Below are 23,403 nucleotides of genomic sequence, written 5' to 3'. Positions count from 1 at the left end.
AGCAGGTTTTGAAATGATTATAGACGCAGCGGTTTGTTACGTATCAATGTACGCCTTCAAAGTGAACTTGCTCTGTCTGTGCAGTCCCTTGTGATTTCAGATTTTGCCACCTAGCCATGCCAAGCCACTTTTAGTACAGCTCACGACACTCCCAAGAGGGATGTTAATCACATTGTAATCCGACGAGGCTCATCACATTGCAAGTGGTCAGGCTCACATATGAGTGATATAAGGAGATAGAAGCAGATTAAGATAAATACAGCCACAAAATGAAAACAAAACAATTTACCAATTACTAATATATGTGTGACTGATTCAGTTAAACAGGTTACGTATCTCTTTTCTGGTCATTCAGTATTATTTTCGGTGTGAAACAGTTGCTTTCAGTATGTCTCTGAGGGGTAAAAAAACTTTAGCTTATCATTGTGTTGCTGTGTTGTGCGAACAGTATAGCTCAACCCAGTGAGTCTTGTTATTAAATGAATGCACAGGTGCTCTTTGGAGTAACACCCCTGCTCATCAGTGTCTCTCCCTGTCTCACAGCAGTGACAGCACTGCCATGGCATCAGGACCTCCAGAGGCGATGGCCAATCAGGAACCTGCTGAGGTTGTGGAAGAGTGTTCAGGTAACGATTTGATTAAATGTTAAAGAGCAAAGAAACAGGGAAGAAAGGCACCCTGAGTATCTAATAATGAGTGAAAATAACATGTTTTTCAGCTCTTTCTTTTTGCTTGAATTTGGAGTTTACAAGGTCATCTAATGTACCAAAATGACTCTGCTTTCTGTACTGCTTTCAACTAATTTTATTTTCCACTGTTAAAAAAAAATGCATGATGAACTGAAATCACCTTTACTCACGCCAGGCCTTCATTCACACACAAAGGCTCCAACCAATGTGACCACAGCCATGAAAAGGTTTTGTTTGTTTGTTTTTAACTAATGTTGCAGGTCATGTCATGGATCTGATCTGCCTGCTCACATAGATCTGCTCAGTTTCATGCATGAAAACATGCATTAATCAAGTGTAAAACTGTACAGAAAAATAACTTGTTGTTCTTGATGTCTTTTGGCTTTAATTTTGGCAGCTCCAGTTAGTAGCTAAAAATGTCAAACCTAAACACTTTGTGCTGAAGGTTTTGACCTAACTGATATACATCTTGCAGTCTCTGTAGTCTCACTTAGTAAGAACACCCAAAAAAGCCATAGATCTTAATATAAACATCTTTAAATCAGGTGCTGTGATGTCAGAATGTTTTGTCAGGAACTGCTCTTCATACCTAGTCCAAAAATAACAAAATATATTAGTGTCAGAATAGGGTGAATGGCAGCAAGCATCTTATCAGCAATGAGATTTTGTACACAAAACACAGCAGGGAAGATCATACCAGCTTTAACAGTCTAGATCTCCCTGCTGTTGCTGGCAGGAAATGAAGGAACAACAGAGAAAACTTTTATCATCTCTCACTCATATATAGGCACACACATAAAACACACACACACACAAACCATGCTGTCTATACAGACGGATAGCACATATGCTGCTGATATGATGGGAACAAGGACAAAGTGCTTTGGGAAGTCAGAGAACATGAGTGCAACACAGTGGAAACAGTCTCTCATGCCTGAGCTTCAGAGTAGGTCTAAACTATGTCCTGTTTAAATCTGTTGTTTAAATGAACATATAATATGAGTAGTTTGTAAATGGACCATCAGCATTAATTTTGGTGGATCTCTTTTATTTGACTCCAGTGGGAGTTGAATGACAGGCGTGACTCCACAGATCTGCCACTCATGTCCATGTCACCCAGCAGTGTGCCAGACAGACAGCTTATCTGTGATTGGCACCCAGTAGAGTGTGCTGTGTTTAAATTGGATCTGCAGTTTGAAATAGCTTCTTTTGAGTGTGCATTTTAAAGCACCTGAAAGCTTGGTTTCAGATCTACAGCCTGTAATGCCTGTGGCGTGATACTGTTAATAAGCAAACAGCAACATGTGTCATTTTTATGTATCGAAGTCACGCCGGAAATAGAAAATGAAAGCATCACATTTGGAGACAAAATAAGTAAAATAAAGTTTTACTCCAGTTGTCCTCATAAGTCCTGACTCAAAAACAGTGAAGATTTTTCTTTCAGGCTCTGTCTTCTTTCCTTTTTCACTCTGTCCATGATATTGTTTCTGCGTCAAAGGTCGCCATCTTTTCATTGTGTAAGCCCAGTGTATAAGGTCAGCTCCCCCTAATGTTGACCTTAAACTGCATTGAAATTTCCATGATGCTGTTTGAGAGTATATATTTGGTAATATCTTGGTGTCTTAGAATCACAATAGCCAAAAAGCTCAACTGACCTTCCACCGAAGCAATGGCCTTTTTCAACTCTCTGAGTGCAGACCTTTAACTTAATAGTGTATTGTGCCTAAAATAGCACAATAAATGGTACTGTGGGCTGGTGTTTCCCTCTGATTTTTCATCTTGGCAGTACAGAAGGACCTCTGAAGCGCCATCAAATGCAGGTTGGAAGCTCCTCAAGTAAATATAGCAGTTTAGTTCAAGGTCCACACAAAACAGAAGAGTATTTGCAGCCAAAATTTCTTCACAGAAATTCCATGAAAGATGACATTATCTTCTCTCTTGCACGTATGCCAGGTGCTATATTTATCCCTCTGCACAGAACAGACAGTTTTTTTTACATGTTTGTGAGATGTTAAAAAGACACACAAGATCTCAATAGAAAAGAAAGCAAGCTGCTCATACGTATGTATGTATGTCTGAAGTAAAATGTAAAAACTGTAACAAAAGAATAAGAAGCCTAATCAGTTTGTGATGCGTTCTTAAGCAAATTACCCTGAAATTTTAAGCATCATGGCCCCAGTACCAGGTTTAGATTTCAGACATTTTTCAGCTGTGATTTAGCTCCAACTACAAAGTGTATTTTTAGAGAAAGGGAAGAATGCTCAAGGATTCTCCACAGGGTGAAGGGCGAAAGCGACACAGCTAGTATAAAAAGAGTGTGTTTTTTTTCCAAGGCTCTTCTAAGGCATTTTTATAGCCCAGGGATGTGAATTCTCAAAATAGTCAGATCACAGGTGTTTTGTTTTTCTCTGGGCTCCTTCTTTGTTCACAGTTCCTTTTTTCTTTTTTTTTTAATCTGTCTCTTTGTGTTTTTGTCTCTCAACACTGTCTCATCTCTAGGGATTAATATATCTGTACGCTGTGATGGTATAGCCGATTTTTTTTTTTCTCCCCTGGAGATGCTCTAGATGGTGTATCAGACTGTAATGACAGTATTTGCCACTTTTGTCTGTTTTGAACAGCTCATTTACGACCTATAGTCAGGTCAGAGGTCACAGACTCCAACATTATACAATTCCTGGTGCTACGAAGCTGTATTGTTGGTAGTCCCATATAGCTGATAGAGGGAAGATGCAAATTAGTCTATGATCATCTGTAAAAGACTATTCCACTGATCTAGTGTCGCACAGTTGCATCAGAGATTCAGGCGTGTTGTTCTAATAGCTCCCTCTGGAGTCACGCAAGGATTTTCTCGTATGCGGTAGTACTTCTCAACACTTTTTATGTCAGAAAAGACCATCTGTTTCATGAATTAAGCCACACCACTGGCTTGAGCCAAGGGATGGCAGTGTTAGTTAACTGGTTTGTAACACCACTTTGGTGAAGACTGAAATATCTCAAAAACCATTGGATTGCCGTGGAATCAGACATTCATGGTCTCCTGAGGATGACTCCGACTGACTGTGATGATCCCTTTACTTTGCCTGTGGTGTTTTTGTCCAGTATTTCCACTATCCCTGCTAAACTAATGACATTCCCATTAAAATGGTAACGCTAGCATTTGGCTCAAAGCATGATTAAATACAATCTCACAGAGCCTCATGCATGTCTCAAGAGTTGGCATTCAGACTGAAACAGCCCGCCGTACAAGTACATCAACAAAGTCAGTCTGAGTAACAGAAGCATGAGTTTGAAGGCTTGTCGGACACCAAAAGACTGCATGGTGTTTTGGAAAACAGTAAAAAATACTGCATTCTTGGCACAAAGTAACTCACCAGGAGTGTGCACTAACTTGTATTCAATTGGTCAGTGCAGTGATTTACTATATGTTGCATTACAGCTTTTTGGTCTCATTCAAATGTATGAAGCCTTAGCCTTGCTGTTAAAACACAAGAATAAGGACATGCATCGTTCTTAATACGGACTGTTTGATTTGAAAAGAGAGGTCGAAACAGCTCACGGCCCTGCTGAATGTGGGAGAGAGAGAGGACCAGTGAGCATTTTCACGTTCTGCATGAACGCCCTGCTGACTGAAAGCAGTGAAAGCAGTTTGTAGCTGTTTAAGGAGTTGTAAAAGAGTTGTTGAGTTTCTCCTCCGCTGTGCTAATGGAGGTGGACTCAAGGCGGGGGGGTTTACAAGCAAATGAGTATGTGTATCTGCTCCTGTGTATGTCTCTGTGTAAACACACATAAACAGCCTTGGTGTGTAGTTTCTCCTGGGTTGCCTACCTGAGCCTTTACAGCCAACACAGGGGTAATTGCTCAAACTAGAGTTCATATGAGGGCTGTGTGTAAAGATGCTGTGTGTGTGATTTTCTCATTAATATATCAGTGTGCAGTTAGTTATAATGACTCACTGTGGTGCTGTCACAAGAAGCTAACTGTGGGGGGGTTAAACCTCTTTCCATAAATGTCTTTTTTCCTCTCTTTGCCATCACAGGAAAGAAGAAGTCCAAGTTCCAGACATTTAAAAAATTCTTTGCCAGGAAGAAGAGAAAGGAGCCGCCAGCCGCAGGAGCAGATGCCGGTCTTAAGGCCAGCCAATCAACTGACAATGTCAGCAAAACATCTGAAAATAACACACTCACTAGATCAGAGAAGGATAAGGGCTCAGGGTAAGATCAGCCACACATACACAAACAGAAACACACATTAACTGTGATGCTTTTATCAAAGCGATGACACAAGATTCAGATGCTTCAAATGTGGTTCAGTTAATGGTTTCTTGTTGGCTATATTATGCATCTCCATAATCAGAACACCTTCAATAAAATAAAATTTTACATCATCAAAACATTTCTGTAAAGGAATTTGAACTGACATCAACACATTTTCTCTAAACTAAACTGTGCAACGTAAGGATTCCTCCCATGACAGTCAGTTTGCTGTACATATGGCACATTTTAACCCAGAGTGTTTGCACATGCAGGGTTTCTTTCTTTCTTTTTGGTATTTTCTTCATAATTCTTTTCATGTCAGCGTAGAAAAGCCTTCAAAAGGGTATTTAGTCCATTATGGGACAATAAAAACTAAGTTACTTAAATCAATTTTGATGGCTTGGCACATCCTTAAGGTGAGTTGACCCACGCCAATGAAATATGAATTCAGTAATATATGGGCCACAAATTACTGTACACCACAAGAATTTTGAAGGGGCTCATCAACAAAAACATTTTTTCGCTGCCAAGTGTTGTGTTTTCTACCCGTTCAGGTAAGTAATCCCTTCTTGTGCGTAAAGGACAGAGACAGTTTAAAAAGGAAGATATTTTAACAGCCGTCTCCTGTTCTTCCACAGTTGGGGCGCACAGCTTCCTGTTTTTGTGTCAAGTAGTGGACTGTGTCATCCTGTTGGACAGTCTTAATTTCCTATGTTTAACTAAGCTGTGCCACTTTGTGCCTTGTCTCTTTCCTTTTCATTGTGTCACAGCATATATCATCTGCTCCAGTTTTATTGTGTGCTCCTGCTCATAAGCATTAGAGGAGATTTGTTTAAGGAGTCAACATAGCAACGAAACAGATTCACAGTTCATTCCAAATTATGTTTGATGCTTTGATAAAAGTAGTGAAGTAAAAGAAATTATTGTTGGTCACATGCATTTCTTTTAAATCACTGACCCATCAGGGGAAAAACCCAGTTCTCTTTATTTTGTATGTTTTGTTTTAGTATGTGTGAAGCATCACTTTCTGCTGTGTTTATGTCTACCTCTTCCTGTTTCCGAAAGGTCAAAGATCAGCCTGGGCAGCAAGGCCTTGTCCCATGACTCTGTCTTTGTTTCGGACTCTTCTGAGGCCAACGAGGCTTTGGGGGCATCTCAGGACAGCATTCATGGCAAAGTGAAATCACTCCAGGTAAATGAACATGTATAGAGAGCATGCCATAGTGACACTGACCTGTGAAGAAGAGGCAAGAGAAAAGAGGACCAATTTACGGACCAATAAACAAATAAAGAACCGCAATCTGTGTGTTTGGGAGAGAGAGAGAACGTCTACAACCCTGTGCTCTCATAAGCTATGAATATAGGAGTTGACTAAGAGAAACAGAGCAATACCAACTGATCTGCCGTGTATTTAGTCAGACAGGCCGAGCTGATGTGTATCACAAAGAGGTTAAAACTGAAGCGTCTGTCATAAGGAAATGAAGCACTGGGTGACGAAAAGAAAAACAGACAGAGAGAACAAATGTCTGTCACAACAATGGGCTAAAATAGGAAGACATGAGACCCAGACAGACGAAATGACCTCCAGTTAAAACGATCCACTAAGCTACCTTCAGGGGAGTGAGAATTAAGATAACGTCTTAAGGAAAAATTTCTCCTGCCGCTGAAATACAGAGGAAGAGTTTAAGCTTGGAACTCAGAAGACAAGACAACAACCATACAGCATGTGTGAGGCAGGAAGACAGGAAGATACGGGCGTAATAATTGATAGATCAGAGTAAGATTTTTACAAGCTAAAGTATGTGGACTACAAGGAAATAAGGCTTTGACGTTAAAGTAAATGCACTGATTTGCATAAACCATGAAAATGGATATCCAGATCTTAATCCTCACTCTTAGTTGGGCTGCTTGTCCAATAAGCAGACTGAGGTTGTTCCGAAGTCAACATGAACAGGATATATAAGCATTAATATGTTACAAGGTATGTAGTTATTAAACATTGTGCACGGTGCACCACTGTAAAGTGCAAATAACACAGTACAGTTGGTATTAGCTTGTAGATATCATAGACAAGGTCGTATCATGGTCAGTCTAAAACCCACCAAACCCCACACCTTAGTATTTGGCCTGTGCAAAATTTCCTTTAGTTATAACTATTATTTATATTTTTTTTAAAAATTCATGTCACTGTTAAATCATAAAGTAGATTTTGTCTCCATATAAAAATACTCTACAAAGCTGTCTTCACAGTGTCAGTGATAATTATGATTATAAATGCCAGAGCCTTTTACTTTTATGAAGATAATAATAAAAACATAAAAGGAAACTCACTTCTTTATCTCTTCTTTTCAAAATGCTACATTTAGCTTGTTTGTTAAGTTATCTCACAATGGAAATATAAACATTTTTGTCTATAACCCAACATTATTATATATTTATATTTCTCAGTGTGTCAGAGTTACTGTAACAGCATCAAAAACATTAATACTGAAAACTACAGAGCTAAACTCTTTTTGTCAAGTGCTCGGTGTGTGTTTGTGTCCGGCCCGGCTAATGAAAAGCTGTATTGTCCAGTGTTTGCTTTGCACATGAGCTAAATGAGTCCTTGAGTGACATGTAACTGGCAGATAACAAGTTAGTTTGAGTTTCTGTGATACCTACCACACACACACACACACACACACACACACAAGGCCTAAAATAAACACTCAGTCTCTTGAATGCCAGCTATCTGCAAGTTTTTCTTTGTTAGTCATACCTACTGAGGATTTTTGGACTGCATGCTCAAACACTACTTTGTTACCTTGTTACAAAGCTGCAGTTTAGGCTGACAGATGTGACTCCTCTGCATCTTTCAGTAGCTGAATACTTAAAACACCTGCTGAAAAATCTACAAGTACATTCCCATTTTCTAGGTTTCTAATATTATTCAGACACATAAGACAGATTGTTAATGGCTTTTTTGTTTGTTTTTCTGCAGCTCCAGCTGAAGCAGGCCATCAGAATTGGCTCTCCTCCATCCATCATGTGTGTGAAGAGAACAGAAGATGCAGGCACCATGTCTGAGGATGATGGCCTACCCTGCAGCCCACCCGAATACACGACACATAACACAGTCATGGTAACATATATTGTTGAATAATTTCCTGCTCTGTTGTCCACCCGAATGTGCTGTAGACTGCACTGCTAACACTGCTTCTCTTTTTCTCTCTGTTCAATGCGGCATCTCTCAGAATCAAACTCAGAGGAACAGCTCTATCAGTCTGGAGGGATTGGACAGTGATGACGACCAGGTAAACAAACACATAAAAAAGTGTATGACTTATTTAGTCTTGCTCTCCTGAAAAACAATCGACACACTCACAAGGGACAGTTTTAGAACAAAGCTTCATAACTGGTGCCTTAAAACCAGAGAAATTTAGATTTTTTATTCTATACTATTCTATTCTATCTTGTTTGTCAAATTCTGGCACACTGTGCAACACCATTGCTGTCACTTCATATTGTACATTTAAAGCTTTTTCTTTTTAAGTGGCACATGTGGATAGACAAACCCTGAAGCTAGCTGACGAAAAGCCCTGACATATGATAACCTTATAAAGTTCCTCAGATACCAAGAAACATCAGCTGGTCACTCTTTTTGATGCTTAAAACTGTTTGGTGATTCTCTGCGGGTTGACAAATCTACTGACGTCACTTCGTATCACTGCCCTCTGGGCCCAGACTGAATCCACAACCTCTAAGCTCCAATATGTGGTGCTATTGTAAATGATTTATGAAGGCCAGGAGAAACCTTCAGGGTGTGTGTGTGAGTGTGGGTGTGTGTATGAGATTGTGATACTTCTCATGTGACTACAAACATCTCATGATTCAGTGTAATCACTTAAACACCACTGATAGTTTTAAATAAAAGCCCCCTTCATGCAAACTGACCTCTTTCTCTATGTTGTCGTCTCTCCCCACTTGTGTCCGTCTCTTAATCCCTGTGTTCTATTACTGTCTTTCTTTATCTGTATCCTCTAATTGTCTGTCTCCTGACCCACTGTATGAATGTTTGTGGTTTAATTCATGTGACTTTGAATGTCCCATATTCTGCGTAATGCTGCTGTCAGTTAAAACAGCACCCTAAGTACTTTTTGTATGAACAGAAATTTGTCCCACTTCATGATAAGACAAACATCCTAAAAAACCTCAACTATCCATTCAGTTTTAGGGGCCATAATGTGGGCTTAAAAGCACATTCAGCAAAGTATGACAAATGAGCATTTAATGATAGTGCCGTTTTAGCAATTTAAGAATGGTTTTGGCCAGTCATTTTCCCACTGTGAAGAACCACAAATGGCCAGCTACAAAGACGTGCACAGAAAAACCTGAATAGATTCCCTTTTTAAAGTGGCTTCCACACACAGGAACGCAGACAAGTAGGACTGCAGTGACTTATGAATTGCAGTCGCAGTGGCACTTTTTGGAGCTTTTCCATTCACTGAAAACTCAGAACAGACTTCATGGAGACACAGAGTGTTTTTTTGTTTTGTTTTGTTTTTTTTAAATCTTACTCTTAAAATGAATTTTGTGGCAACACTAACAATTTTGATCCAGACAGTTTTTCAGTATCAACCTAAAATCATCCTGGGCGCTTGGGTCCGGGTCACTCAGTCTGTGTGTTTACCATAAATATAAAGAGTTCAAGCTCTGTCATGTGTCGTTCTTCGCTCTTCAGTTTGTGGCTTTGAGATGAAGTATTTGTAATATTTAAGATGAAAGGAATAACTTTCAATCTGTCATCATGTTAGAGCTCCACTGATCAATATTTTTAATTATATTTTTAAGTTTTAGTGTCTTCAGCTCATTGGTTTGTCTTTACCAGGCTCGCAACTTTACTGTTTTGGTTCCCTCTCACCACTCTCCTAAGTCCAGTTTTCAGCCATAGTACGCAGCTGTTTTTAGAGGGAAATCACTCAAATCCCACTGTCCTCTACCTGCTCAGCATAGCCACTAGCTGGCAAATCTGGAGGATTTAGCTTCAGGAGCTGGTACAGTCTTGGCTCTTCTGTGTGGAGTTTGAAAGTTCTCCCTGTGCCTGTTTGGGTTTTCTTCGGGTGCTCTGGCTTCCTCCCACAATCCTCAAAACATGCACATTAGGTTAATTGGCTACTCTACATTGGTGTAGACATATAGGTGTGAGCGTGCGTGTGTGGTTGTCTGTCTTTGTGTTTCATCCCTGCAATTGACTGGCGACCAGTCCAGGGTGAACCCCTCCTCTCGTTGTAGTCAGCTGGGAAAGGCTCCAGCCCCCTGCAACCCTGATGGATAAAAACAGTATAGAAAATGGATGGAAGGATGGATGGGACTGAAACTCAAATGGATATTTACTTCCTTCTTTCTATTATTCTCACTGACATTTTTTTTTAAATATTTGCCTCGATTCTGACATGAAAGTTTAGAGAAAAAAATTCCTGACCCAATTCAGCACATTCAGTGAAGGTGACGTACTTATGTGATTGTAGCAATTTTTGGGTTGTATCCACGTGGTTGCAAGGACTCACTGTAAGCTGCTTTGGATAAAAGTGACAGCTTGATAAGTTAGTAACAATGTCCTGCAGCTGTGATTCATACAGTAAATTCACAAACACAAAAACGTTCTGTATATGTAGCTCAGTAAATAACATGCTGTCATGTGCTTTGTGTGTGATGCTTAAAGATGGACCTTAGGGTGCGTGTGTGTGTGTGTGGTGGTGGGTGTGGTCACAACCAACCCTCAAACTGCTCTTCAAACCTTAAATGGAAGTCTGCTTCTCGACCTCTTCCTCCTCTGTATGTCCCTTTCTCTATTTCCTTGTCTCTGTTTTTCTGACCTTCTTTCGCTTTTCTCTGGCTCTAATACTGTACATGTTATTCCACTGACCCACTCTGTGTGTGTGTGTGTGTGTGTGTTCAGACCGCATTCCAATGGTTTCTGTGGCAGTCAGCGCGTCTGCTTGTAGTTACAGTGTTTGACACACACACACACACACTCACATACACATACAGACCCGAAAACTCCATAAATAACAAAGAACTAGATGTCAAAAAAGGGTTAGCTGTGATCATATTCCACCAAATACTCTACAATCTTGTCTTGTGAGTTCTACATGCAATCAGTTAATAATGATGATGATGATGATGATGAGTCTTGAAAGGTTAGTTCACCCCAAGATCATGAAAACGTACCATATTTTCAGATATCCATGTCTGAAGGTTCTGCCAAAACAACGATTTGAGCAAAGTGTGGACCTCCAAAACATCCCAAATTATATCTGGAAAACTTGAAAGCAGTGTATAAAAAAGTCACAGATCTCTGTGGACATTTTGAGATGTTTTGGTAGAGTTGTGTCACCTGAAACTGTCCTTTAATTAGCCCAAGCATGTATTGAGACAAAAATATGGTCCCTGGTAACTTTATTTTTTTGATGGATTAAAGTGGTGGACGTTTGAGGAGAGAGATAGACGGGTACTTCTGTGATGACAGAGTGAGTGTTGGTCCTGCAGATAAGGACGGCTAATATTTATACAGCTGGACTCCTTCTCTCTCATTCCCTCTCTTTGCTGGTCTGGGTTCTTTATCTGCTCCATTCATCATTTTAGTAAAAATCCACATTCACAATAATCAACAGCCTCTACTCCTCCATCTCCCCAGTGTTCAACTGTTTAGTTTCTCAAAGCCGGGAACAAGATTGAGAGCACTGACTCAAATCTGTGACGTCAGCAGCTCTGTCTAGATGGACCTTGTGAATACAGTGACATGTGGATACAATTTTCCCAGGACATGGGGGGGGGGGGACAAAGCTCAGCTTTTGTCAATGGTGCTCCGTCAAAGGTGGAGGTGGATAACGCAAATTTGAGTGTTGGTTGGGTTCCAGCTTAAGCAGTTCCAGCTAATAACTGTTTGTCTAGTTATTAGTGAAACTTTTTAGTAAAACCTTCTGTCTACTGTACCGTCTCCTTCTCCTCCCAGCTGTCCTGTGCTACCTCCAGTAGAGCAATGAGCCCCCTGGTGGTTCCAGGGGACTTCAGTCAGCCAGCCAGTCCCTTTGGCTGTCTGGATAACTCTGCTGCCAAACACAAGCTGGGCCTGAGATATAAAGCTTGCAACAAGAGGAAACCTATGAGCGTAAGACTTTCAGACACATGCAAACACACAAACATAAACACACTATAAACCCATTCTGTCACAGGTGATTTGGTCAGACATAGAACCTGTATTCTGCTCAGAGGCACTTCGGCAGGTTAAATGATTACTGATTTAGTGGTTTTAACCTGCATCCTTTGCTTGATAGAGTGTCACACTGGATCACTGCTTCAGCGAGACCATCCCAGTGATAACTGAGAGTGTCACAGTTAATGTCTTCTGTCCCTACAGAGGGTGGAGATGAAAGCAGAGGGAGACTCTGTGGTGGAGAACCCAGTGAACACCTCCATAACAGAAGCTTCAGTGGAGCAGGAGCAACAGAAGACAACAGAAGGTCAGCACACTTTTTTAACTTCAAGTCAAATAAGTCAGATCTCTGACCACTCAATATTAGAATGATTTCATTTAATCAAATGAAAAAAAATAATAGGTTTTGGTTTGGTTTTGGTGTTGAAATAATTACTCCCAACTTTGTAATTAAGTAAAGTCAAGTTTCAGTGTACTCCTGAATATGACACTGCCATAATGACCAAAAAATACATGTTTTTTAAAATGAGGCCCTGCAGAATCCTGCCATTATGAAAATGTTCAGTTTCATTATAAGTTAGCTTAAAGTAGGATATGTTAAAAATTCAAGTGCTTAACTTTGTAGTTTTATTTTTGAGTTGAGCTTACACGTTGTCCACTAATTTAAACTGGAGAAGTTTCACATTTAACCTAATTGCCATTACGGTGGTAACATGTTTAGGGGTGCACTCAGTTTTCTCTCTTTAAGTTTGATTTTGGCATTTTCAAATATGGCAATGGATTTGGGCTTTTTACATTTATTTTTGTGCATATTGATTGATAATGAGTCTTTGAGTTAAATTATTTCATCTTTGCACTGGCAACCACGGACTTTCATATGCTTGCTGTTTCACTTTATGTTGATCTCTGAGACCTTTGCTTCTGTCTGTCATCCAGTTGTAAGTGATGATAAGATGAAACCAAAGGTGGAAGAAGCAGATGAGGAGGAGAAGGAGGAAGCGGGGGAGGAAGCGGAGGAGGAGGCAGAGGAAGAAGAGGAGGAAGAACAACCGCAGAATTCCAAAAAATTCCTGTCGAGAGATAATGAGGAGAGGGAGGAGAGAGAGGACGGGTCAGATTCTGAACAGGATGTTTCTCACGGCCCGGACACTTCCTGTCTTCCTGAGCTCTGTCTCTCAGAGGAGGAAGCCCTAGACGCCCAGCCCCCGCCCTCCTCCAAACCCAGCTCGAGAGCCTCCTCTCCGGACAGTCTCAGGTGATTACACATCATTTTCTCCTTGTTTTTTCCTCCCATTTGTTTTTGTTTTCTCCTTTTATCAAGCTGATCCTTTGATATGTTGTTTTAGAGCCAGACCAGAGCCCCTTGCTGGTCCGAGAGAGCACTTGCTGGACCCCCCAGGAGTCACTTATGGAGGAGAGGAGAACAGGGCAGAAAGTGACTTGGAGATAAGAGGAGAAGAAGATGGCATCCAAGAAAACAGAGAGGAGGAGAGCTCCTTCTTACAGGAGGTGCTTAGCTCCTTGAAGACTCCTCTTGTCTCTTGCTCTTTGGGCATTGAGACTCAGGGTATTGTCCAGGAGCAGGAGGAGGAGGAGAAGGTGAAGGAAAAGGAACGAGAATATGTCGAAGTAGAAGAAGGAGAGGAGGTGAAGGAAGAGGAGGCAGAAGTGGACGAGCCTGTCAGTCACCAGGCTGCTCCTGCTGGCTCCCTCCTGTCAGATCAGAACATTGAGAAAGAGGAAGAGGCTGTCGCTTCAAGCACGAGTGCGCCTTCTTGTCAAGATGTTGAAGAAGAGCAGAGAGTCGATGATGAGGATGCAGAATCAGCAGTGGAACAGTTCAGTCTACATGGTGTAAGTATCTGATTCATTTGTAATATTGTGATTTAAGTAGATTTAACAGTAAAACTGTTTATTTTGTAGAGAACACAATGATGGACTTATTCTAAACCTCTCTTACTTTTGCTTTTACTTGAGGATACACCAAAGTTACTGTACAAGTCTATTTGTTCTGCCCAATTTATTCATTCGCATAGCGCCAAAAGATTTTCTAACCACAAAACTTTGAGTCCTGCTGCTGGAAACAAATATGCAAAAACAAATTTAGCATAGTCAACAGTGCTATTAGAAGCTCTGAAAGAAATGTTTAAAATGAAATGTTTTGTGGACTAAGAAACCCCAAATTTCCATCATCAGTGGGGTGAGTATTCAATGGCTGAATAAAACATCAAGAGAGTGAACCAAAACAGTAATATCATGGACTGGAAAACCAAAAACAAGCTGAAAGTTGCTACAAAGTTTTGCAAAACTTAAATAAGCACTTTAAGTCAAAGAAGTGAGGAGAAAGCACTTTCTGTACGTGACTCATACAAGAAGTCTGGAGCACTAGTGACTGTTGTTCATATGTGAGAAATCATTCTAGGAAACTGGTAAATGGCAGAGTTTTTGTTGACTCACTTGCATATGCTAGTAAAGAACAAATCGTTTTGTTTCTTCCTTGAGGCTCTTATTTTTCTCTGTCCTTCACCCCCCCAGCAAAAAGAGGAAGGAGAAGAAGAGGAGGCAGAGGAAGTCGAACCAGAGCAACAAAATGATATACTTACAGTCAACACTGTCAACGAGGCAGAGCAAGAGGGAAGAAGAGGAGGAGGAGGAGAAGAAGAAGAAGAAGAAGAAGAAAGTGAGGGAGAGGAGGCGATAGAGCTTGAGAAGGAGCCAGAGATGGACGAGGAGGGTCAAGAGAAGAGGGAGGAGGGCGATGAACAGATAGAAGTGGAGCAGACTGATGCAAAGGAGAGTGTAGAGGAGGCAGTGGAAGTGACTGAAGAAGACAGGGATGATGCAGAAGAGATGACAGAGGTCCCTCCTGGTTCAGCAGGTGATGGAGGTAAAATCACTGTGGGGCTGCAGGAGGCAGATCAGGGTGTAGACATTGCGGCTGGAGATGACACCATGTTAACCCCACAACACACAAATGATGATGAAATCCCCACAGAGTTGGGTGATCAGGTGATTACCTTAGTGCATGAGAGTCAAGCAGCTTCCAGAGAGAGCTTTGAAGAGGAGAGGGAAGATGAAGAAGAGACAGAGGATGGTGTAGAGATCGACCATGCAGAACAAGAGGAGGATGGTGAAACAAACCAACCTGATACAGATCAGACTGAGCAAGATGTGGAGCAAGAAGGCGTAGAAATATCCCATTTAGACATCAGTCAGCAAGTAGAAAAAGATCAAACTGAAGCCACCGAGCAAGCTCATGTTTCTTCCAAGCCTTCTTCTTTGTCTCTACCGGAGTCATATGATGAGACTCCCTTGCAAGAAAGTGGAACCACTACTCCCAGTAAGACCAGCACTACCACTCTCCATATAAATCTATGCTCTCCAAGCTCAGAGAAAGTCACATCTTTCTTTCAGCAGTCCCCAACTGCTGCATATCCCAAAGAAAGTGAGACACCTCTCCATGCCGTTGAAGCCACAGAGCAAAATACAGTCTCCACAGAGCAAAATACAGTCTCCACAGAGGAAAAACAAGCTGACACTTTGGAAACAGTAAAAGAAGAACAAAAGTCAGCTGTGGAAGAAGCTAAACCTCCTGCTGCTGAAAATGAAACAATCAGCCAGCTGCCCAGGGGTTCAGATCAGAGCAAAGCCCGCTTCACCATCACCCCCGCCTGGCAAAGATCACTTTCTGTAGAGGAAGTCAAAGAAAATTTGACTCCACCCTCCTCCCCGCCTGCCTGTGTCTCCTCTTCATCATCCACCGCCACAGCACCTAGAGGTATGGAGGTTGAGGCTACAACTAAGAAGGATCCTGAAGTGAAAGCAGAGCCAGCGAGTTCGGCTCAGGTTGAAGTGGTGTTGAGTCCTGGTAGAGTGAGGAATGCAGGGGCCACAACAGCCAAACCACAAAGCAGTACAACATCGCCTCCATCTCCAGTTAAAGCTCAAGCTTCAGCTGCTGCGAGCACAGAAGGCAAGGACTTGTTCAAAGGTAGATTCTTAAGATTTTTTATTTGGATACTTGACCTGTTCTTGCCCTGTTTAAGAGACCTAAATTATCATGTTTTCTCTTGTCCCTGCAAACATTTAAGAGTATCCTGCTCTAAGTCATGTGAGGTGAGCATGCTGTCTGAGTTAAAATAAAGTTAAACCACAGACCAACTTTTCCACCGTGTAGAAAGTGCTGTCATAGTGGAGGGAAATCCCGACAATCCATTTGGAGTGCGGCTGAGGAAGACATCAGTTCTTCATCGCCACAGCTCAGAGGAGGACAGCACAGAGGTGATTACTCCGACTTTGTCGTGACTGCTGATGGTGTTTCATGCACTGAAGCAGTTTAATCTTTTTGATTTCTGCAGGAATCTGAACTTCTTTTACCTCTTTAACAAAATGCATGAAAAACTTTAGATGCTTTATTCACCCATCTAAGAGATTTAAGGACATTAAAGGAGAAACAACCAACATTTAACTAAAGCTCAAATGACTGCTTGTATGTGGAAGGTGGCATTAGTCATGACAATTTCATGTTTGCCTCACTGACTTTCTGATGCCTCAGTCTTTCGTTCATAGCTGCCCCAAGGTGACTAAAACAATCACTTAAGTTGAGGGGATATTTTGTGTTGAATTTTGTGCTTACTATCTGATTTTGTCATATTCAGCATGCCGTCGAGTCACCAGCTCAACCAACCAGCTGTAAAGTTGACTTACCTCAGCCAATCAGTGTCAAACCCTCCATAAGTCAGCCAGTCAGCAACAAGCCTGCCCTCCCTAAAAAACCAGACGTACATGGAGACAGTGCTGTGAAAAACAAGCGCATCTCAGGTGTGTACACCCACATAAACACACAGCATTCTCTCACACACTGATCTTATACTGAGTCTCATGTAATTGCTCAAAACTTGGACTAAATCACGCTTGTAAAAGAGTAAACGGTTTCAGTGTATCTGCTGTGTTACTGATTCAGAGCCAGCTGCAGCTCGTGGGGGTTCTGCTGGATCTGATTCTCCCAGCTGGATCTCTGTGGCCAAACAGAAGCAGAAGATCTATAAAGAAAACTCACTGGAGGAGATAACTGTTAAGAAGGTAATGTGTGTGTGTGTGATCACTTATGGGTTTTATGTAGACTCAAATGAGGAGTGGCAAAATGGAAACCGAGAAGAAAATTATACCTAATAACTTATTTGTTATAACCTAATTTATTTGCATTAGTCTCTAAGGGGCAACCCGATGTAAGAGTTGCATATCATTATGAGCATCATAACAAATCATGAATGTCACTGATTACGGTTTCAGTTTAACATTATTCTGCCACAGTCAAACCAAAGGGACATAACTACATTGTGATCTACAGCCTGTTAGGTACAGTTGCAGACAATAAAACAAAAGGATGGGATGATTCTGTATTGTGTTTTAGTCTTTATCCCTGCTGTTTCCATTTTACATCACCACACATACATCTATATAATTGTGCTGCTCTCTGTCGCCAGGAGGAACAAGAGAAGAAGAGTTCACTGCCAATGTATGTCAGCTCAGCTGTGAGCAGGGAGCACAGCAAGAAAACAGCCGAGGCCACCGGCAAAGGTCAGAACACACACACACACACACAGTCGTGTTTCCATCACTTCCGGTGACATTATATAGACTGACATTCATTTGGAGGCTTAACCACCACCTAGACATAACAATAAACATCATTAGATAAATGTCTAACCTCAGCCTAACCCTAACTCAAGTCTTCATCCTAATATTTAATGATTTACATTGTGGGGACGTGAGTTTTGTCTCTATAAGTAAGGCAGGTGCTCACAATGTGACTGTAAACACATTTTTGTCCCCAAACTACAGGAACACACATCCACACTCACACACACACACATGCTCACCAGATATTTTCCTGCCAAAATTAATTTAGAAAAGATGCATGAGCCGCAGCATGGAAGCAGGATTTATTTTGTTTGGTCTAATTGAAATTTGAACTGAACACTTTCCTTCTGTTGGTTCTGCACATCAACTTAGTACAACTAAACAACTTTAGACTGATGCAATGGCTCCCTCCTGTGGACTAACTCTGCTACTGACCCAACACTTCACCTCACATTTTGACATTCATACTTTATGTTCTCTGAGATACATGATGTTTGAATGGACTACATGTGACAACTGGCTCACACAGACATGACTGATCAAAGTAACAATTCATCAAAAATACAACTGAGGTTTTGCAGCTGAATGTGATAAAAATAATTTGACAATACAAATTGCATGTCTCAGAACAGGTAGAAGATAACAAACCAACTATACAGGACAAGAGATCCCCATATTGATAAACTGTGTTGCTTTGACACACGACTGTTCCTCAGTCTAGTGTGCAGCAGCAAAACTATTTATTATTCTTTTATGCCTCTTTTCACCTGCTCACCTCGAATTAAAATTGTGCTACTAATACTGTTCATATTTTGCTGCATGCAGAATTTCTGCCATGTTTATCACATCTGCATAACTGTTATTTATTGGACTACCACATTTTCTCACTTTTGATATGCACCTCCTGATAGCTGTTATACTTTTTGATTTTAGCAAATTTCAAAAATAATTCCTCTGGCATCTGTTGTGTTTACATCCCAGTCACTGTACAATGTACTACTCTATTCATATTTTAAAATGTTCATTTTGGCATACTGATTAGCTATTCTTTGGGTTATTACAATAGCATGCATAGTTTATGAATTATTACAAATTATGTAATGGCTGAGAGTCTATAGGGGCCTCCAATCCTACTGTATAATACCTGTAAGTAATGCTAATAAGTTATATAACATAAAGCATTAAAACCTCCATTCATTCTCATTTGAAATACATTAAAGTCAATGTAATTTCATATGATAATAAAGTTATGCAAAAATCATCACAGTCTGCATCAACACACAAAGCACTTCCTTCAGAAAATGCTTCTGTGGTTTTGCTTGTTTAACATGTGCGCATCTATTTTTTTTTTTTTTCTTCTTCCAGTCAGTTCATTGGAGACCAGTAACCCTTCAGTGTCTGCAGAAAATGAGGCCAGGAGAGCTCTGTCTCCTCCAACTCCAGTACCATTTCAACCTCCCAAATCCCAGTCACTCCCCTGCCCTGTCCCTCCAAAACCCCAGGTTCCCCCTGTCTCCACAAAACCCCCACCCCAGAGATCCTTGTCACCCCCTACTCCCGTCCCTGTTCCCCAAAAATCTCCCTCTTGCACAAGCTCGACATCTCTCTCCAAAACTGCCACCTCATCCAAGACTCCCCAGCCCCACAGCACAACAGTTACTTCCCCTCCTTTTTCATCAAGAACCACCCCAGAAAAGTCCAGTCCGAGAGCTCTTGGGCTTTCCAGTCAGATCCCGTCCTCCCAGCGAGGGCTGCCTCCTCCAGCATTGCCACAGGATGAGCCGCCTTGGATGGCCTTGGCCAAGAAGAAGGCCAAAGCCTGGAGTGAGATGCCTCAGATTGTCCAGTGATGGACTCAGTTTGATCAAGATCTAGTGAGCAGACTGGCTCAAAAAAGATCTGAAAGAGGGTTTAAGTGGGCTGAGAGTCTGGATGGACCAGAATGCATTTGCACACAAGGAGTTAATGTTTTCTGTTGTTTTCTTACTTCCTGGTTTCTATCCTGGTTTAAGGCTTCAGATTGGTACAAACCCTCCAATCAGAGAGAAAGTTGGTTCAGTTTAACTCTTTTTTAAGTCCTCATGTTGTACATTGATGTTTTCTCAGCGACAGGGTAGGATTTCAAAAGTTAACACGTCTTACTTGAAGTGGATTCATATTTTTTTTTCCAACAGTCTTAGTGTGTTATAAGGTGCCTGAATGAAAGAAAATACCTGTAGTCTCACAGCAGAGGATATTATTTTTTATCTGAAGTAATGCAGATATTTCCATTTGATAACACAAAATATTTCAGGGAGGGGAAAAAAAGAGACATTATTTTATAAGGAGGATCCTTTATTCACAGAAAGTTGGTTAAAGTAGGGTAAACTAAATCTGTGTGTGTGTGTGTGTGTGTGTGTGTGTTCATAGATACATGCTTGCATTTTGAGGAATGTGGAAAAACATTGTGACCATAGCAGAGCAGGATAGCATCCAAGTCAAGCCGGATGAAAGTTTGCTGAACTAACTGTGATTCTGGTAAAAAAAATTTGCTGATCCACAATTCCTCAGACTGCTCTGTATCAACTTCTTTAGACAAATGTATTTCTTGTAACATAATCCACAGACATTTAACTAATGATGTTTGTTGTGTTATAGAGTGCTGAGTGCGTCCAATATGTTCAAAGATTGTCAATGTAAATTATATTTTTAATTTTCTTTTTTTGATATTTTGAATACTTAACGACAGCATCCTCTAGAAACCTTTTACTCCACAAAGTTATTTGTTCAGGAATCAAGAGAAACTATTGGCACATTGACTTTCATGTGTTTTTAATTTGTTTCAGTGCATCAATATGTTGTCAGCATGCCATGGGTTATTAAACATTTTCACTGTAACAGAAATCAATTTACTGCTAACTAGCCACTTGGAGACTGGTTTGCTGCAAAGCATCACTGAAAGAAAGGCAAGTTTCACAACAGAAAGTTTCCTTTGTATCAATTAAATCTATCTAGCTCACAGTAACTATATGTTTTATGCATTTTGTTTAATTTTGTATTGCCTTTTGAGAATTTGTCTTGTACATAAAATGTGCAGTAAAGAAGAAATTAAATATTTTTTTTTCTTTTCTGCGTTCAATTGCGGTCTGTATGTCTGTGCACAGTTTCTGCAGTGGAACTCTAAAAGAAATGTATTTTTCTTACAGTCTTTTGGGTTAAAATGTCTTTAATGCTCAATAAATCACTGCTTAGGACACTGAGATGAAAATATCAACATGTATGACTTGTAAGTCCCCAAGCAAAGTCTAACAACATTAATTCAAAAGTACTAAATTATAAAAAAATAAATATCTAAACGGTTAAAGAAGACTTAAGCTACAGCGCACTAATCAAATCGGATTTCATGACACTGTGAATGACGCCGACTTTGTAAAATTTTACACTATTGATTTGCATAATGCATTTGTCATTATGGATACACGCGTGCGCATCCGCGTTGTGAGTGTGTGTGTGTGTGTGTATCTTTATCCTCGTGTGTGGCCAGAATTTGATCCAACTGTTTGTGTGTGCAGTGGGTGTACACATGAGCGAGTAGTTGCGTGTGTATGACCGACAGTCGTGTGAGTGTGCGCACGTAGCCTGCAGGAAGCTGCAAATCAGTCAGGGGGCGGCTCGAACTCCCCAGATGTCTCTGCAGGGTGAGTTAGGTAACGCGGCCACTGCCCTACTTCTGATACGTGCACTATCAGGCGCACGCGCACGCGGCTCCGAACTGGACCAGCCAAGATGTACGCTGTGTGCGCGTCCGTGCCAAGTGTCCATTAGCGATGACTGCTGGGTGCTGACCTTCTCCTTTACAGGTTATATAACCACGCAACTTGGCAGGAATCAGAAGCCCAGAGGTGGGGGCGGACTGTTAATGTCCACTTAGGGCACTATGATCTGATAGAGAAGCGCTGGAAGACTTAAAAAATAAGAAAAGAAAGCCAGGCTAATGATCCTGCCGTGGAAAAAAACAATGTTATTAAACCAACAAAAAGTCTTAATTCTTCCAAAGCAGAAAACAACAGCAGAGCAGTTCAGTGCAAGTTGTTCAGGTTAACCAGGTAGGCTGCAGTATGAATTTCCCGCAGTAAATACTGGACTTAAATGTAGCAAACTGTGTTAGCCTGCTTTAACCTGCATTTTGACCACTGGAGAGCACCAAGAAAACTGTACACAACACTGCCATATTATCACCAACAACAATAATCAGTCGCACTGACTTTGGCGTATAACTCAAGTCCTGTTTGCTCTGTTTTTGTCTGGATCAACTCATAATTAAATGTTTTGGCTCTTAAGCCACTAAATGCTCTAATTTGCCCACCAGCTAACTGCCAGCTCAGTCTATCTGCTCTTTGTTGCTGGACAGCTAGCTTACAGTGAGTTTTTCAGACATTTTTTTACTGGAAAAATACTGAGGAGAATGGTGAGACTGTCTCAAAAACAGCAGCCTACTGATGCTGGCACAACAATGAGCTGAAAGACAAAAAGTATGCTCTGCAGCTGTCTGTGAAGCTTTGCAGAGCTGACTCAGGCGATAATTGCCTCTGGATTCATTTTTACAAGCATTTACTAGTAATCATTACTTTTGGTGTTACCATCATGGCTATCTTGGTTTTTTGGAGCCACAAGTAACCGTATTTGCACAAGAGAGTGAAGCTTAGGAGGATATGCATTGCTACGCCTCTGTCCTGATTTGATCTGAGTGAGAACCTGAGGACACGCTGTAGTAGGAACTTGTCTATCATAAGGTAGCCACATCCTAAATCATACCCTGTTTTATCATCTATTTTAATCTAGACTGCACCATAATTCACAAAATAAACATACTATGTTAAAGAAGAGTTGATACTTAATAAACTGTTTACTGAGGTAATTAATTCAACTGAGAAGCGTGATCATTTTCTCATAAGTTTACATTCAGTCATTTCTTTTTCAAACCAGTGGAGTTGCCCCCTGCAGGCCATTAGAAATAATGCAGATTTAATACACTTAAACATTGGCTTCACTTTTGAGGTCATGGGGCTCCATCCATTATGTACAGTAGTCGTTACGTGATCCATTGCTTAATATTGATTAGTGCAGCTTTAAGAACCTGATACAAAGAACATGTACAGCAAAGTAGCTGCAAGATATTACAAGTACTGGTTGTTTGCAGTCTGAAGTCAACATTTAAAGCCACAACATCTCACTGGCAGCAGAGTACAAGCTGGACCTCCACAAGAAACACAACCGCAGAACACACACACTCTGCATACTTTGGGCTTTGGTCAGACTGGCCCGACCTCACTCACCTCTGTGTCTGAACTGGACTGACCCTTGACTGATCAGGTTCTCAAACTGTCACTATTTCCAGTGATATTACAGCTGATCACCACAGTGACAATGAATTTCAATTAACACAAGAATGACAGCACCAGCTGGTTTAAACTTGCAGGGAAAGCCGTCCTGACATGACCCGTGCAGTCGATGAAGACATCATATTTACATCACAAGACAGATAACAAGTTTCAGTTGTGCTTCTTCCTGATGTTTATCTTTCTCATTTAATTACATGCAGTACAGTGAGAATTTCCTTGTCACATATTCTGAATGACTG

General features: G+C 40.9%; 1 protein-coding gene across 5 annotated transcripts in view; it reads left to right on the top strand.

Annotated features, from left to right (window-relative positions):
* The window catches only part of zgc:66433 (uncharacterized protein LOC321250 homolog), a 43,182-nt gene extending 22,146 nt beyond the window's left edge, over positions 1-21,036 (top strand). For all 5 annotated transcript variants that reach the window (XM_046405699.1, XM_046405700.1, XM_046405702.1 and 2 more), the window contains 15 exons: positions 544-626; positions 4,729-4,903; positions 6,011-6,137; positions 7,926-8,066; positions 8,179-8,238; positions 11,940-12,095; positions 12,345-12,447; positions 13,077-13,395; positions 13,487-13,994; positions 14,676-16,131; positions 16,318-16,421; positions 16,799-16,961; positions 17,104-17,222; positions 17,627-17,720; positions 19,149-21,036. In XM_046405699.1, the coding sequence (XP_046261655.1) occupies positions 544-626; positions 4,729-4,903; positions 6,011-6,137; positions 7,926-8,066; positions 8,179-8,238; positions 11,940-12,095; positions 12,345-12,447; positions 13,077-13,395; positions 13,487-13,994; positions 14,676-16,131; positions 16,318-16,421; positions 16,799-16,961; positions 17,104-17,222; positions 17,627-17,720; positions 19,149-19,633 (4,093 nt within the window). In that variant the 3' untranslated portion in view covers positions 19,634-21,036. The remainder of the gene's footprint in view (positions 1-543; positions 627-4,728; positions 4,904-6,010; positions 6,138-7,925; positions 8,067-8,178; positions 8,239-11,939; positions 12,096-12,344; positions 12,448-13,076; positions 13,396-13,486; positions 13,995-14,675; positions 16,132-16,317; positions 16,422-16,798; positions 16,962-17,103; positions 17,223-17,626; positions 17,721-19,148) is intronic.
* Positions 21,037-23,403: the final 2,367 nt, after the last annotated feature.

Source organism: Scatophagus argus, chromosome 12, assembly GCF_020382885.2.
Source record: "Scatophagus argus isolate fScaArg1 chromosome 12, fScaArg1.pri, whole genome shotgun sequence".
Classification (NCBI taxonomy): domain Eukaryota; kingdom Metazoa; phylum Chordata; class Actinopteri; family Scatophagidae; genus Scatophagus; species Scatophagus argus.
Note: the sequence above shows the minus strand (reverse complement) of the source record. Positions and strands in the feature narration are given on the sequence as shown.